Raw genomic sequence first — 14854 nt, forward strand, 5'->3', positions numbered from 1 at the left:
ACTACAAACCGTGGGATCATGACCTGAGCTGAAGTCGGACGCTTAACCGACTGAGCCACCCAGGCGCTCCCTCCCAGAGCTCCTTCTAATGGGAGTGCAGTAGAACCTTGGTTTGTGAGCATAGTTCATTCTGGAAACACGCCTGCAATCCAAAGCACTTGTGTACCAAAGCGAATTTCAAGAACCACTGGCTCAGCTGTGATCACGTGACGTTCGGCGTCACGCTCTACTCACATTCCAAGATGTCGCTCATTTATCAAGTTAACATTTATTAGAAACGTGTGCTTGTCTTCCTCACAGTCCGAGGTTTTGCTGTATTTCCTTCGATGGGACTGTCAAGGCACTGAGAGGCCGGAAAGGCCGGCAGGCAGGATCAGAGTGGCTCCCCCCAGAGAAGGCAAGGCACACCCCCCCCCTCTGTGGGCGCCACTTCCTGTTCTTGTGCCACAGCTCTTGAGGAACTGGGTTCCCTGAATGCGACGCACAACTTCAGCACGTGCATGGGGAGACGCGCAGTACTTTCCCCCCCCCGCTTTGCTGATACCCCCCTTATCCTCGGTCAGCAAGGGCGCTGCAGTCAGGCTGTGAACAAAAGGCAGGAGGCGCCAGGGCTCCTTCCTCTGTTCCCGTTTACGTGACACAACAGCCTGGGGGCTGGGCCTCTGGGTCTGTGTGTCTGTCTGGTGGATGGTGGTGCCGGTTCCTGGGGTCACTACCACAGATGCCTGTCTGGGGAAGCAATGAGTGTTACGTTTAAGAGGAGGGCAGAGGCTTCCACTCATCGGGACCTGTGGGTGGACCCACCGTGTGGGAGGCATTTCTGGAAAGCCTGCTTCTGGCCCCAATGTTCCCACCCGCGTGCCGCGGCTTCCCTGTGTTCAAACTCCCTGCGCTCGATCAGGCCAGAGTCTGCGCTGTAGACGGCCTCGCCCTGCAGCCCACGTAAGAAAGGCACCGGCCCTGCGAATTCGTGGGGCGAAGGCAGGACTCAAGAGAAGGCCCCCGATGTATGCCAGAGTCTCCCCAGTGTCACCTGCACACCAGACGTGGTCATTATTTTAGATTTTGTTTTAAAAGGCCCTTAGCTCTCCAGTTCCTAACAGTGACTGGACTAGGGTCCCAAAGGATTATGCAGCAGAGGTTCATTTCGATTTGTGGTCCAGGGGACAGGTGAGAATTCCCTTTTGCTTCACTGCATTTCTTACAAAACTCGGCCTCAGATTCTTCTTGTTTTCCAAACGGATGACGGTTTAGCGTAGCGAGGCACGTTTTGCCGTCTCTGTGATTTGTGGCCCGTTTCTACCGTCAGGGTATAATAACCGCAGACACAGTGAGCTGGTCTCTCTTTAGTTTTGCGAATCCTACTGGGTGCCGAGGACAGCGTCCTCTCCACGAAGGGCTGCGAGAAGCCTGGAGCCTCGCACTCGTGAACCGTTCTGTGCCCATACAGATGTTCTGTTTCTGTGGGCACAGCCACCCACGCGGCCTCTCCTCCTGCCGTCACTCAGCATGACATTATGTGACTGTCGCGTGCCTTCTCTCCGGCAGTGGAGAATCAATTCGGTGACCTCCCCGCAGGTTATCTGGAGCCCTGGGAGAAGCGGCACCCTCAGCAGGCCCAGGGGGCGCTCGGCACCCCATGACGGCCACTGCAACCACGGCCTCGCCGCCGCTGGTCTCAGCCCGGGGTCCCGGCAGCAAGCGGGAACGCCAACGCGGGGGGAGACTGAGGCACGAGGACCCCCTACCCCACTCCTCGCCCCTCGGCTTACTTTGTCGGCAGCGGTGAGGCGGGTCCACGGCTTGTCGGCCCTGCGGTCGTAGTCCTGAGCGTCAGCCACCTCCACGTAGTCACTGAAACGGATGAGGATCTTTCTTTCTCGAAGTTCTTCCACTGTGGGTCTTTGGCTGAGCTGCAGGGAGGGAGAGAGATGGACCCGGTCAGCCAGAGGAGTGTAGACTGCTGGGTCGGTGGGAAAACGAGGTCCTGAGAGGCAACCAACACGTCCCTCAGCAAGTGAGGGGCAGGGCCCGGGGTGGGGACCTAGGGCTTCTGACTCCTGGACCTGGGACTTTTCCAGAACTCAAAGAGAGAGAGCTTTATTATCCCCTGAGCTACCTTCAGGCTCATCCGGATAGACAGGTAGGCTGACTCTTAATAACACTGCAGCGTCTCCTTGTAAGCGGCCTGTCTGCCCGCGTGGGTGCGGGCGTCCGCTGTGGATTTTCCCACACCCGTACCGCGCCTCCCACTCGGGGACGGGAACCTCACACCAGGCTTCGGTCTCATTTTGGATTTGTAAGCCCATGCCCGTGTGTCAGATTGAGTGTGCTCTGCAGGATGGGGCTGGAAGTCGTTTTAAATGCGTGTGTTTTAGACCCCCCAAAGGGCGGATGTGCAAACAATATGCAAATTCAGGGGACCGCAGCCATGATGTATGAGGCCAGAGGGGACCCTGCTCCTCACAGTCTGTCCGCAAATGCAGGGCGAGGCTGGGTTTAGGCCAGGGAGGCATGGGACAGGCCTTCAGGACGGGTCTGCGGCGAGGGGTGCAACAACTAGGACGAGAATGTGTATTTATTTAGCCGCCTCGCGGTCCCAGTCACGAGCACCCTCCCTTTGTACTTGGGCGGCACAAGGCTGACGTTTCTATCATCGCTTCCCGCCACTGGGTTTATTTCTCCTGGAGCAACACCGGCGCCGTGTCTTCAGGATGCTGTGAACGCACGTTCAACCGACGTTATTTTAAAGCACTTTTTCCTCCAAGCCCTACGCTGTATTCACTTCTATCAACAGAAAGTGCAGTCAGATACAACCCCACCACAAAGGCCTATACAACACACACAGACGCACAAGTGAATCCCAACCACCCTGGCTGTCCTGACTCGATTTCCCGCGGCTGCCACACACCTTCGGTGGTGCCAGCGTGCTCCAGCCCGCTGCCAGCTGGTGGGCCGTGGAAGAGCACGCGGAAAAGGAGTCAGATGATTGCCCGGCTGGGATCAAACAGAATGGAGCCGGGTACGGCCAGGCTGCAGGCGGGACCAAACAGCCCGCGGCTCCCTCTTGGCCAATGGTGGGAGGGGGGATGTGGGGGATCAGAGGCCTAGCGGGCTGTGGCCCACTTGCCTGGGCCACACGCAGCCCCCTGTCAGAGTGGTTCGGATCTGTGCTGAGGCAGCCCCGGCGTTCCTGGGACAGGACCTTCTGGTGTCAGTGCTGTCCTGTCGCAGGAAACCCACAGCTGTCCCAGGCTTCGTGGGGTACCGTGAACAGTCCATCCGGACTCAAACACGTGCCCTCTGCAATGTGAGTTCAGGCAGCATTTGCATACTCGTTAAAATACATGCAAACATTTCCCGGTTCCCCAGCTACACAAGGACTCCTGCTCAACATCTCTTGTGCTTCTTAGCAAGATTTACCGCGAAATGCTGGGCAGATGGTGCTGATTTCTAAGTGTACTGTGACAAGAGGAAGGTTAAGCACGGAAGTTCTAGTTTATATTTCCAGAAATCATGCTCTGGATACTTTACCAACAGACTTGGTGGCAGTCTGGAGCGAACAGAAAACTAAATGTTAGATCCAAAGGTCAGGGGCTATTTTTCATGCCTGAGTCCCATCGGAGACTTTAGACACGATCTCTCCGAATCGATAAGGCGCTGCTCCCAAGTGCTAGGAGGGAAGGAATGAGGAGGGGACCGGTTTCTTCCCCGGGGCGGGGGGGGGGGGGGCGGTTCTCGGGTGGTGTGTAGGCCACCTAACCAATGCCCCCGGGACTCTCCACTGTGAGCATGGGCTCGTGCCCCTGGCTACTTAGTGCTCAGATGTGCCTTTGGCTTGCCTTTGGGGTACATGAACCTAGAGTCCTTCCTCAGATGGCGAGGAAATGATCTTTGTGGCCAAAGTCCGTTTTCTGGGGATGGCGGGCTAGAAGAAGAGGCGGTGGGGGGGGGGCAGAGGTTGGAAGCATTATGTTTCAATCTATGGCAGAAATATCACTTGCAACCAAATACTGAAAAGTAAATTACTTGAGGCCCCAGATCCACTACTAATACAACTTGACCCAAGTGCATTTCCCCTTTCCCTCTCCCTCCCTTCCTTTCTTCTTCCCATCCATCTATCCATTTAGCTAGCCAGCATGTTTTTTTTTTTTTTTTCAAAGGGGGAGGCTGGCATTTATTAAAAGACAGAGCACATAATTTTTAGGTTAGTCTCAATTTGGCTGAAGAAAACGACTGGTCTGTTGCTATCAGTGTCCTGTATCAGCTCCTGGCTCTCATTTTTCTCCCTACTGCGTTAGAACGAAATAGAACTGAATTGAGGAAACCTTAGGGCTGCGGGTAACCGAACGACAGCCATGGTCACTGGCATCTGGTCTTGCTGTGCTCAAGGCTCCAGAGGAGAAAGATCTGCCCAGGGCCAGGAGGCACCACAGAATTCCCTACCTGCTGGCAGGCTCACATCTCTGTCGGCAAAAACAGAGGTGAAAGTGCCTTCCGGTCTTCCCCTTCAAAGCGGCTCTCCCTTCCCTTAAAGTCATTTTTCATTCCCCAAGCCAGTCCCAGAGGAGGGCAAATGCTGAAATTATAAGGCAGCTTTCAAAGAGAAGGAAGGAGAGGGGACCGGGAGGAAGAGAAGGAAGTTCTCTTGCCTTGGAGACCTGCAAAAATGAGGGGCTATTTGGGGGCACCTGACCCTAGCGGTACCCATCCTTTGGGAGATGGCGGGGGAGGGAACCCTCCTCCCTTGCCAAATTATGCAATTAGCTGACTTTTTGTATACTCTTTTTAAAAAGACACGAACTAAATATAGTCTTAAGTATTTTCCTATTTCTAGCTTTTAGCAAGAAACCCTCAAGTTTAGGAGACTTTGGGCGCAGCAATCAACCCCAATGAATTTTATGAAAATGTGATTTTTTTTTTTCCTGAAATGTCTAGACCTTTCTGTATCAGAAAGGAGGGGTTATCACCAGCCTCCTCTGGACAGTCTAAGTCATTTCAAGGACACACTTAAAACAAGGCGGCGTATCTTCCCCAGTCCTCCTCACTACTCAGCCTCGGGAGAAAGGACGCCCTGCCTCCAAAGATGGGGTGGTCTTAGGGATTTAAAGAATCAGACCTTGACTTGGGTGAGGGCACCTGGACAAAGTGAGGTCACTTAGCTCTTGTTCGAGTTCCCAACCAGGGGGACGCCAGCCTGTCATCTGGCCTTTCAGGCTCTTGTTTATTTTCCTTATAATTGGGATAGCATTTGGCTTGTCACTGGGTATTTGGGATGCTCCAAGGGAGACAAAGTCAGAGACGCACAAATCATCACCTTAATAATTGGCATGATGTTTTAGGATCTCTGCATTTCTTCCTTTACATAATATTTCTAGGGAGAAAAGTCCATTCATAAACCTTTGAAAATTAATTTTCATGGGTCTCTTAACTGTCTCTAAGATTGGAGTATCTTTCTCTCAAGAAGGTCACTGTAGGAGGCTGATTAAAAACAGAACATAGTTCCGTTTCCTGTGTGTTATCAATTGATTAAACTTGTCAACACCATCCAGGAATAGCCTCAACTAAGAGTCTGTTACTGGAGAGGCCACTCATATGGAATTAGATCCACTCGGGTCTGTGTCACGCTGCCGCATCACCTATTCTGGGGGTGAAAATACATAAGAATTCCAGCTTTGTGACTTTAAGTGCTTTTCAAACACCTGCAGTAAATTTATCAGCTCTTTGGGCATTTTCCTAAATTCAGTAACTCAAGCTGGATCTGGCATAATAAAACCAAGTAGTTCTCAGTTCATAGGTAAGGCACAGTATCAGGGGAGGCAAGGAAAACTTACTCTCCCAGGGTCACAGCAAATAACTGCATTACATTTGAACTACCGATTTTGATCATGACGTTCCCATGCTTGGTGGCATTACGGTGAATTTCTCAAAAACAAAATGTTCGCGGTAACTGAAAACATAATGCACCTGACATCAAGCTGCCTGGGGGGAGGGAGGCATGGGTGTCACAGAATCAAGCAGTGGAATGTCACCAGCCCAAAGCACTGAAGGCCATGAAACTGAGCTGATCACCGTCCCCGGGGGGGGAGTCCCGGAAAATCTAGAGAGCCGCTCGCTCTCACAGCCGAGGCCCGGGGCCACTGACAGAACTTCCTCCGGGCCAGGCAGCTGCAAGGCCACCGGGGCCCGCAGGCGGCACGGGAGCCAAGGGCGGCCCGCGCTGTCCTGTCCCAGCTCCCGCCTGGAGAACCCGCTCACCTTTCGAGTTAACCTCCTCTTGATTTCTCTTTTCTCCTCTTGTTCCTCCTGTTCATTCCGAGCTGCAAGAAACATTGACCATGCTTTGGTTTTGGGAACAGTGTCACACGCAAGTGTACCCTCTGAACCTCTGCAGGCTCCAGGCCAAGCCCCTCACGACCTGAACAAGGGGAGAGCGAGCTCCTGACCCCCACCCCCCACCCCACCGCGGCCACCCTCCTGCCTATGGGACGCTTTCTAAACTGCCTGCCTTGTTTCAAATTGATGGTGAGCTGGCTGACCTTACTGTGTTTTCCGTGTGTGTCACAGGTTTTCAAGTCTCCAGGCAGAAAAGCCCGGGCTGAGAAGTATGGCTCTAAGGCAGGGAGGTAGGTCCTAACAGGATGAGGGTGTTAGCAGGGACATGGGCCTCTGGAGGGAGGTGAGGCTCCCTTCTTTGGACAAGACTCAGGCCGGCTCAACTCTGCCTTGGGCCTCACAGTGACTGACGGGGGCTCATTGTGATGTGGCCTCATGTCTGGTGCTCTGTGGGGACAGAACAGAAGACCAGCCTGTGGGGGTGCCTGCCACTGGCTGCAGAAATGAAACCAGGCACGGCGGAGGCCGAATGCAGCACTGGGCACGCGGAGAGGGATTTCAAAACGCTCACCTTTCGCAAGCCCTGATTCCATTAATTCTTTGAATCTTCCAAGAAGTCCACAGAGCAGGTGTGAGGCCAGAGTGTGGGACACAATTGCCTGCATTTAGACTTTTAAGGAGTGTCTTAGGAGAGCAGACTTCGGAGTCTAAACGTTCTTGGCTTGATATGCGGGGTGACTTACTCACCAGATGTTTAAAGAGCCATAGGTTAGAGGGTCTGGGGAAGGGAGCAGAGGTGTGGAGGGCAGAGAATGCAGGCTTATTTTAAGCAAAGCGAGTGACCTTGGGTACGTCACTTTCCTTCCAGGCCTTGGAATGGAGGCGAGGGTCTAAGCCCAATATCGTCTAGCTTGAAGGTCACAGAAATCAAACCGTGTCCAAAGAAGGTCTCTGATTCTCACCCACTGAATTTAGAACGGCATCCGTGAAGGCAATCTCCTTCAGCTTGGTCTTCGCATCAAATCACTGCTGCTAAATTATGTTTCAGTAACTGAACTCAGGGCACACTTGCCATTCAGTTGGCTCACGACTGGCCAGGTCGGTAAAAGAGGGAAGCCCCTGTGCACGGAAGCGGGGTCCCACCCTGTTCCTCCTTGCGGGTCCTGACAGCGGCCACCACAACCAGAGGCAACTCACACTTCCGGCTGGAAGGGACAATGGCAGTTCAGAGCAGAGCTCAGGCCCTTGAGCGACACCCCCCAGGGGCACAGCTTGCCTGCTGTGGCTGCCTGGGGGGTGGGGTGCGTTTGAGGATCTTGTGTGGGGGCACAGAAATGCTCACATCCTGCGGTAGGCAAAGGCCACCATCGGTCTCCACGGAAGCTTGCCCCACAGGGCCCTGGCCCCCCACATGAGAGCCCTTTCCTTTGGATTTAAAGATATCCCATCTCCCTCCCAGAACTCCTTTAAAAATGCAAGTTTCGAGAGGCACCTGGGTGGCTCAGTCAGTTAAGTGTCTGACTTCAGCTCAGGTCATGATCTCGCGGTTTGTGGGTTCGAGCCCCACATCGGGCTCTGTGCTGACCGCTCAGAGCCTGGAGCCTGCCTCGGATTCTGTGTCTCCCTCTCTCTCTCCGCCCCTCCCCTGCTTGCACTCTGTCTCTCTCTCAAAAGTAAACATTAAATTTTTTTTTTTAATAGGCAAATTTCTCTTGGATAAAAACCCATGAAACCAGTCAGCCATCAACATCTTAGTACGAACTAATCTATCAGAGAGAAACTGGAAGGCAGAAAGCAAGAAGAAGGGAGACCCCTGGCAAGCTGCATTTGCAGGTGGCTGGAGTACAGAAGGGGAGGTCTGGTCTGGAGAGTGAGTACCCAGGAGGCACCTCAAGGGAACTTAGTTAAAATGTACAGGCTCACAGGAAAGTATGGCCACGAGGGGCCCAAGAGACCACCAAGTCTAACACTCTTATTCTGGAAATAAGGATGCGAAAGCCCAGGGGAGTTAAGTGGCTACTCCCACGCCACGTAGCTAGTTAGACAAACAGTCCAGCTCTTTTTTTTTTTTTTTTTCTCACTAGAATAAGCAGCCTCTTCCCCGTCATGCTTTGCTTGGGGCCAGCCCCTCCTCCTCATTACTGGTTACTGGCCTCAAACTCCAATCCGGACCCTCTCCTCATCCTACAAGCCCCCTACGAGCCACGAAGGGTGGCATTCTGCGACAGAGCAGGGAGCCTTCCTCTCCTGTGTGTGTTTCTTAGGTCCCCCTGAGGGGCAGGGCCACGAGCCACCACCTATGGAATCTATACCTCTAGTTCAAAGCCATTTACAAACCGAGGGCCATGAATTCTCAGGCTGAGGGTACCAAGACAACCCCATTAGGCCACTGGGCAGAGAGGCTAAGAAAGGCCCGTGATGTCATCACCTGCTGCCACCATCATAGTGTGCTCATTATGTGCTCAAATGTGCACAGTGTCTCATTGGCTGCGGGACAAAGCAGGTGCTGCCTCCAGGGGGCGGGCAGGGTGGGGCTGGAAGGTAGCTGCGGGCCCTCCAAGCTCTACCGCAGAGCCGCGACCTGTGTCTCAACAGCACCCTCAGAGATCGGGTTCCTCAAATGACTCAGAGCCCAGAAAGCAAGGTTTAGAAGAATTTGTTTGAGGGTGTTTTCTTACACCATGAAAACATCTCTTGAGTAACCATCAGAACAGACTTAAGAAAGAAAGAAAGAGAAAGAAAAAAAAGAAAGAGAAAGAGAAAGAAAGAAAGAAAGAAAGAAAGAAAGAAAGAGAGAGAGAGAAAAAGAAAGAAAAACATGTTTAGGAAAACCAAGTTCCAGAATACAGAGGAAAAAAATAAAAGTTCGCACGAAGGAGAAGTTCATTTCTGAGAAGTTTTGAAAACTGAAATGATCCACCTGTTTGAATGCGGTCAGGCAGTTCTTTCACTTGGCTGTTTGAACAGGATGAGGAGGAGAGGGGCGGCTAGAACCAAAGGGGACCAAGCGAACAATGTTTTCTGCTCTGGTCCCTGGATCTAAGCCCCTCAGGCTTACCACACAAAAGTAACGGTCTCTAAGATCTGAAGGTCTTTCTAGATGGCAACAAAAAGCCAATGTGAGGACCTGCCCGAAGTCTCCCAGGGATCTGGGCAAGCAAGTAGGAGCTGGTGCCTTCCGGAAGCCAGAGGTGAGCTGGGGATTTTAGACCTCCTCTTTCTAAACCCCCTGCCCTTGCTGAGAGAATTATTTTCTGAGACCTGAATAATCCCCCAGAGAGTGGTAGCTTCTTTTTTTTTAAAAATTTTTTATTTAAAAAAAATTTTAATGTTTTATTTATTTTTGAGACAGAGAGAGACAGAGCATGAGCAGGGGAGGGGCGGAGAGAGAGGGAGACACAGAATCCGAAGCAGGCTGCAGGCTCCGAGCTGTCAGCACAGAGCCCGACGCGGGGCTCGAACTCACGAACCAGGAGATCATGACCTGAGCCGAAGTCGGATGCTTAACCGACTGAGCCACTCAGGCGCCCCAAGCGGTAGCTTCTTTGTTTGGGGGCAGCTTGGAGGCCACTGAACAGCAAGTAAATGGCACTGAGATTGGTTCCTCCAAAAAACACAGATCTGTGTTATGTGTCTGTATGTGTGTGGGTGAAGCAACAGAGGGGGAAGGACACACCCTTACCCGCCTTCCCACTTTAGGAATAAATGGACACCTGCTTTTCTTTGTCTCCAACAACGGAAAGGTTACAATGGATCAGGTGTCCGATTGGGACAGAAAAGGGAGAGACAGCACACAGGCCAAACGCCCCCCCACCCCCCGCAACCCTGGAAATCATCTGAGAAAGTTCTCTTTCATTTTATGGCATATTTAGCTTCAAAACCGTGAAGGGCATTCTTGGTTAGAAAACCACATATACACGAATTCCTAGAGACCTAGGGGGTATGTGAGGTGCGGGCAGCAATGAGGAAAGCCAACCTTGAAAAGAACACCTGCCGAGAGCCGGGGAGACAGCAAGGCCGGGAGCAGGGCGGGCAGGATGTCCACAGAGGCAGATATGCCAGGGACAGGTCCTCTGCAGGGGCTGCGGGCCACACGCCTGCCCCCACAGCAACTCAACAGCTCCCGGCAGCAAAGCCTTCAAAACCCAGCGAGTCCCAAGGCCACAGTGGGGCGGGGGGGGGGGGGGGTAGAAAAGATCAAGCACATTTGAGTTTGGTCTAAGTGGAAATATCCAGCTGCTCGAACAGGCTTCACGTGGCTGGTGTGTGTGCATGTGTGTGTGTGCGTGTGTGTGTGTGCGCGCGCGTGTGTGCGTGTGTGCGCGCGTGTGCGTGTGTGCGTGTGCATGTGTGTGTGCGCGTGTGTGTGTGTGTGCGCACGTGCCATGACATTCCCAGGAAACTGTGCAATAGCACGTTATCTCTCCTTTCTAGAAATTAGAAGCGGATGTGTGCGTGGGGAGAAAGGGTCATGAGTGAAACTAAAAATAGTATTTGTTGCCCATCTTAGAAAGGTGCTGGGGGCAGGAGTAACAAAGATGGGGCAGATGTGGGCAGAGGGGGTTTGTTTTTTAACTGTTTAAGATCTCCCGCCAAATGCAGGCACGCTGGCGTCCCTGAGATGTTTGTGTGTTTTCGTTTCACGCTGGTGGGACGCCAAGTGGATTCCCTCGCTCTGCTCAAGTATCCCTGTGCCCTGAACCGAACAAGGGGCTCGTTCGTGGTCTCTGGCCACAGCCAGGGTGACAGGCGAGTTTCTCTTGGGTGAGAGCATTCGGCAGGCAGGCCGTGGGCCAGCTGTAGAAATCCTGAGAGGGGACAGGAAGCGTTCTCCCTGAGAGATGCCTTCCTAGACTTTGCATTTCACGTTCAAAGCGGGGCGGGGGGGTGGGGAGCCAGCTGCAACGGAAGGTCATGGTTTCGAGCCCCCGCCTTCCAGCGGCTGTCTGCCTCCTTTTAGCCACCAGTATAGAAATTTGTGGGTTCTCAGCCCATTTGGGTTGGAAGGTGACCCTAACCCTGCTCGGAATCATTGAGTGGCTTTGCTTGCCCTCATCTCGCAGCTTCTCCGACTTTACAGCCCACGAAAGGGAAGGTGGCCCTTGCAGCCCGTGAGCTTTGGATGGGCCTAGTGAACCCGAATCTGCCTTCTCTGTGGGGACGCTGCCTTGGCTGTTGTAACACGCGAGGAGGGTCAAGCATCAACCGGTTCGCAGTCATTCCCACGCGGGCACGAGGGACAAAGCTGGCGGCCCACGGATGAACGAATAACCGAAGCCACCGCAAGACATCAGCGACCGCCACGGGCTCAGTCACTTACGTTTTAGAATGTTCCTCTGCTCCAATTCCTCTGCGGTCGGCCTCTGGCTCAGCCGCCTACGGAAAAAATCCAGGAAAAGTTTTTGGACCATATCATATCCTCCTTGGGTCATTAATCTCTTCAGCCCTCGTAGATGCATGAGACAGAGTGAGTGGCCGGAGGTCCCGTTCCATCCTGTGCTCTGAAAGACCGGCTCTTACTACTACCTCATCCTCAGTTCCTCAATTTCAACCCCAGGAAAGGCACCGTGCGTCACGTCATGCCAGGCTGACCCTCCTCCTTCCTCCCGTCATCGGCCCCTGCCCCGCCCTGCTCCTCTGGGGCCTCTGGGCAAGTGGACTCTTCTCTTCACAGAGGTCCCTTTCTCTCCTGTGGCCTCTGCCTTTCTTCCCCAACCCCCCAGGCTAGAGCTTGCTTCTTGCCATGTTTGTACAGATCCAGTTAGACCATAAAGAGGGTCATGGCCCCGGGGTGACGCAAGAGAGCATGTCTTGTCTGCGAAGAACAATAGACGGTCTTCTTGTCCCCACCCGTCACCACCAGGGCCGCCTTAGACGTGGAATGACAAGCGAGCAGAAACAGAAACGACTCTCCTGTCGCCGGCACGGAACTGAGCCATAACAAGGGAACCATCACAGCAAGGGCATGAACTCTGCCATGATGCGGCAGTGGAGGGCGGGGACAGACCATGGTGGCCCCACGAGGTGACAGAAGTCGCCAGAAAGTGGGAAGGGTGCCACACGGGAGAACTACAAGCTGGTATGGGCGGAAAAGATTCCAGGAATGAGTCACACAAACAGCGGGCCTCACCATCCACAGAGATGTTTGTGCGTTTTTGTTTTGAAGCTTTTGGAAGTTGGTTAACCAACCACCCGGCAAAGTTCAGCCTCCTGCTTCACCCATGGGATGAGGTGTGTGTGAGATGAGAAAATTGTAGAAGGAGTCTGAGGCTCCTCGGGGTCCTGCACTGGGACCTAAGGGGTGGAAAGGGGCGCTCTCCCGCTGCTTCTCCAAATGTCGGCGACCAAGTGTCTCTAGTTGGCAAGGTGTTTACACCACAGGATCTCCAGAGAGACCCAGCGTGAAAATATAAAGTCCGTGGAGTTAGCGAGTGCAAATATCTCAAGTGCAATGCTTGAGGTCACTTGTAATTCTCTTCATTGCCCTGGGCCAAGCAATGGATCCTGTGAAACCCCAATGTCATCACCGTATATGCTATAGGTAGGGAATGGGCTTTGATACCAGAGAAAGGATTTCTGGTCAGCTGTCTGTAAAATCTACAGCACCCTGGAAACTGCTGGAAATTGTATTCCAAAGCATTTTTAAGTTTATAAGAAAGTCTTCCCGTTCATTAGTCATTTTCTTTTCGAAATGCCCCATTAAGGCGCTATTTATTCCCACTGATAAGGACCAGCTGTATATATGGAAATCTGCAATATCGGAGGCTCTAAATTTGGACTCCGTAGTCTCAAAGCCTTTCCTAAAATAGCATTCTCAGACCTCCGGAGGAAACTATGTCATCGGTCTGGAATGCAGACCCCACTCGGCATGAGCTTCTTGCAAGCCCTGCCTTACCTTTCCTTTTCTCCTCCCCCAGAATCCTTGCCTCATCGGTAAGGGGTGTGCAGCCATCTTTACAGGATCACTTGGTGGAACCCAGGCTCTGAATGAAGCTAGGGCCTGGGGTCAGTATGTTTCGAACAAGCCCCAGATTCAAGGTGGAGGTTGCATCCCAGGAGTCAGGCCAATGTTTTAGAAGCTCATGCCCAGAAGCGCCTGCAGAACGTTCCACCCTTGGCTTATGCTGAGAAGCCCATCGATTTCTGTTGCCAGACCCGTCGCCTGGTTCTGTGCCGGCTTTTTCGTTTTTGTGTTTCCTATGGGTCACATTTGGAGGGGACGAAACAATGAGTGAACTGCAACCAGAGCAAATTCTGTTAACGAGGCAGCCTTTAGTCAAAGATACATGCTCTCGAATGAGGCCCTGTATTTATGTTTCATTTCCTGGAGAGGGTCTGAGAACATCGAGGCTAATCCTAGCCATAAAATGCAGCTAAGCCTTCCCGAAGGACATGTGCTATATAATTAGCTATCTTGGATTTGAAAATGAGACTGGGGGGCGGGTGTGGAGGCCTGCGTGGCTCAGTCCGTTGAGCGTCCGACTCTTGACTGTGGCTCAGGTCGTGATCTCACGGTTCATGGGATCGAGCCACCCCACATTGGGTTCCAGGCTGACACTGCGCACAGCCTGCTCAGGATTCTCTTCCCCTCGCTCTCGGCCCCTCCCCTGCACACGCTCTCACTCTCTCAAAAATAAATAAGCTATAAAAAAATGAGATTGGGGAGGAAAATGATCCTGTGGCTTTGTGAGGATAAGGCACAGAACAGCTCAGGAGGTCGAGGATCTGGGTTCTAGCTGTGGCTCGGCTCTGAACCGACTTGCCGTGGACAAGGTATTGGACTCCACTCCGTTCTTTTCCCTGCAAAGAGTAAATAGCAATTTAAGAGGCTAAGGCTGATTTAATGCCTATTATGTGCAGGAGTGGTTCTTAGAAGCAGCTGCCATATACTCAGCCCCATCCAAACGTAAATTCATTTATTCATTATTTATTGAGGGCCAGTTCTGTGCTAGGTTCTGTGTTAGGCACTGGATGAGTAAAGACAGATCAAGGCCTTGCCTCTGGGGGAAGCAGTCATTAATCAAATAGTCACGGGAGTAAGTATGGAATGTGACTGTAGTGAGAGCTTCCTACAGGAGGCACCAGGGCAGTGCCTCTGGCATCTGACCCGATTGGGCTGGGAGAGGGGTCCCGGGGGGAAGTGACCTCGCGCCCTAATCTGAAGAACAGAGGAAGCCAGTTTGCCGGGGTGGAGAGCAAGGGGAAGAAGGAAGGCGGGCGAGGCCGTGTGGCCCAGGGAAGCTGTGTTCAGGGTTCTGATCTTTTCTCAAGGAGCCAACAGGAAGCCGCGAAGGGTTTACGTTTTAGATAAAGTGGGTCACATTTCAGCTTTACAACACATCTCCTTGGCTGTCCTATGGAGAAGGGGCTGGGGATGGGGGGGGGGCAGGCAAGAGGCAGTTGGGAAAGAGGCCCTGGGAGGCTAGTGGCCACCTGCTGGGGGAGGACAGTCACCCAGGCTGGGCTGTGGCGGCTGAGGCGCTCACGCTTAGGAAGCCAAGTTGACAATCCACGGAGA

The 14854-nt window shown here is 52.9% G+C and overlaps 1 protein-coding gene across 7 annotated transcripts in view; it reads right to left on the reverse strand.

Moving 5' to 3' along the window:
• Nucleotides 1–14854, reverse strand: part of PHACTR1 (phosphatase and actin regulator 1) — a 567248-nt gene that overhangs the window by 4887 nt on the left and 547507 nt on the right. For 6 of the 7 annotated variants that reach the window (XM_030314831.2, XM_030314829.2, XM_030314827.2 and 3 more), the window contains 3 exons: nucleotides 11657–11712; nucleotides 6259–6320; nucleotides 1773–1913 (listed from right to left, as the gene is read on the reverse strand). In XM_030314831.2, coding sequence (XP_030170691.1) covers nucleotides 1773–1913; nucleotides 6259–6320; nucleotides 11657–11712 — 259 coding nt within the window. The remainder of the gene's footprint in view (nucleotides 1–1772; nucleotides 1914–6258; nucleotides 6321–11656; nucleotides 11713–14854) is intronic. The other variant, XR_004343598.1, reaches the window with a different exon arrangement.

This window comes from Lynx canadensis, chromosome B2 (assembly GCF_007474595.2).
Source record: "Lynx canadensis isolate LIC74 chromosome B2, mLynCan4.pri.v2, whole genome shotgun sequence".
NCBI classification, from domain to species: domain Eukaryota; kingdom Metazoa; phylum Chordata; class Mammalia; order Carnivora; family Felidae; genus Lynx; species Lynx canadensis.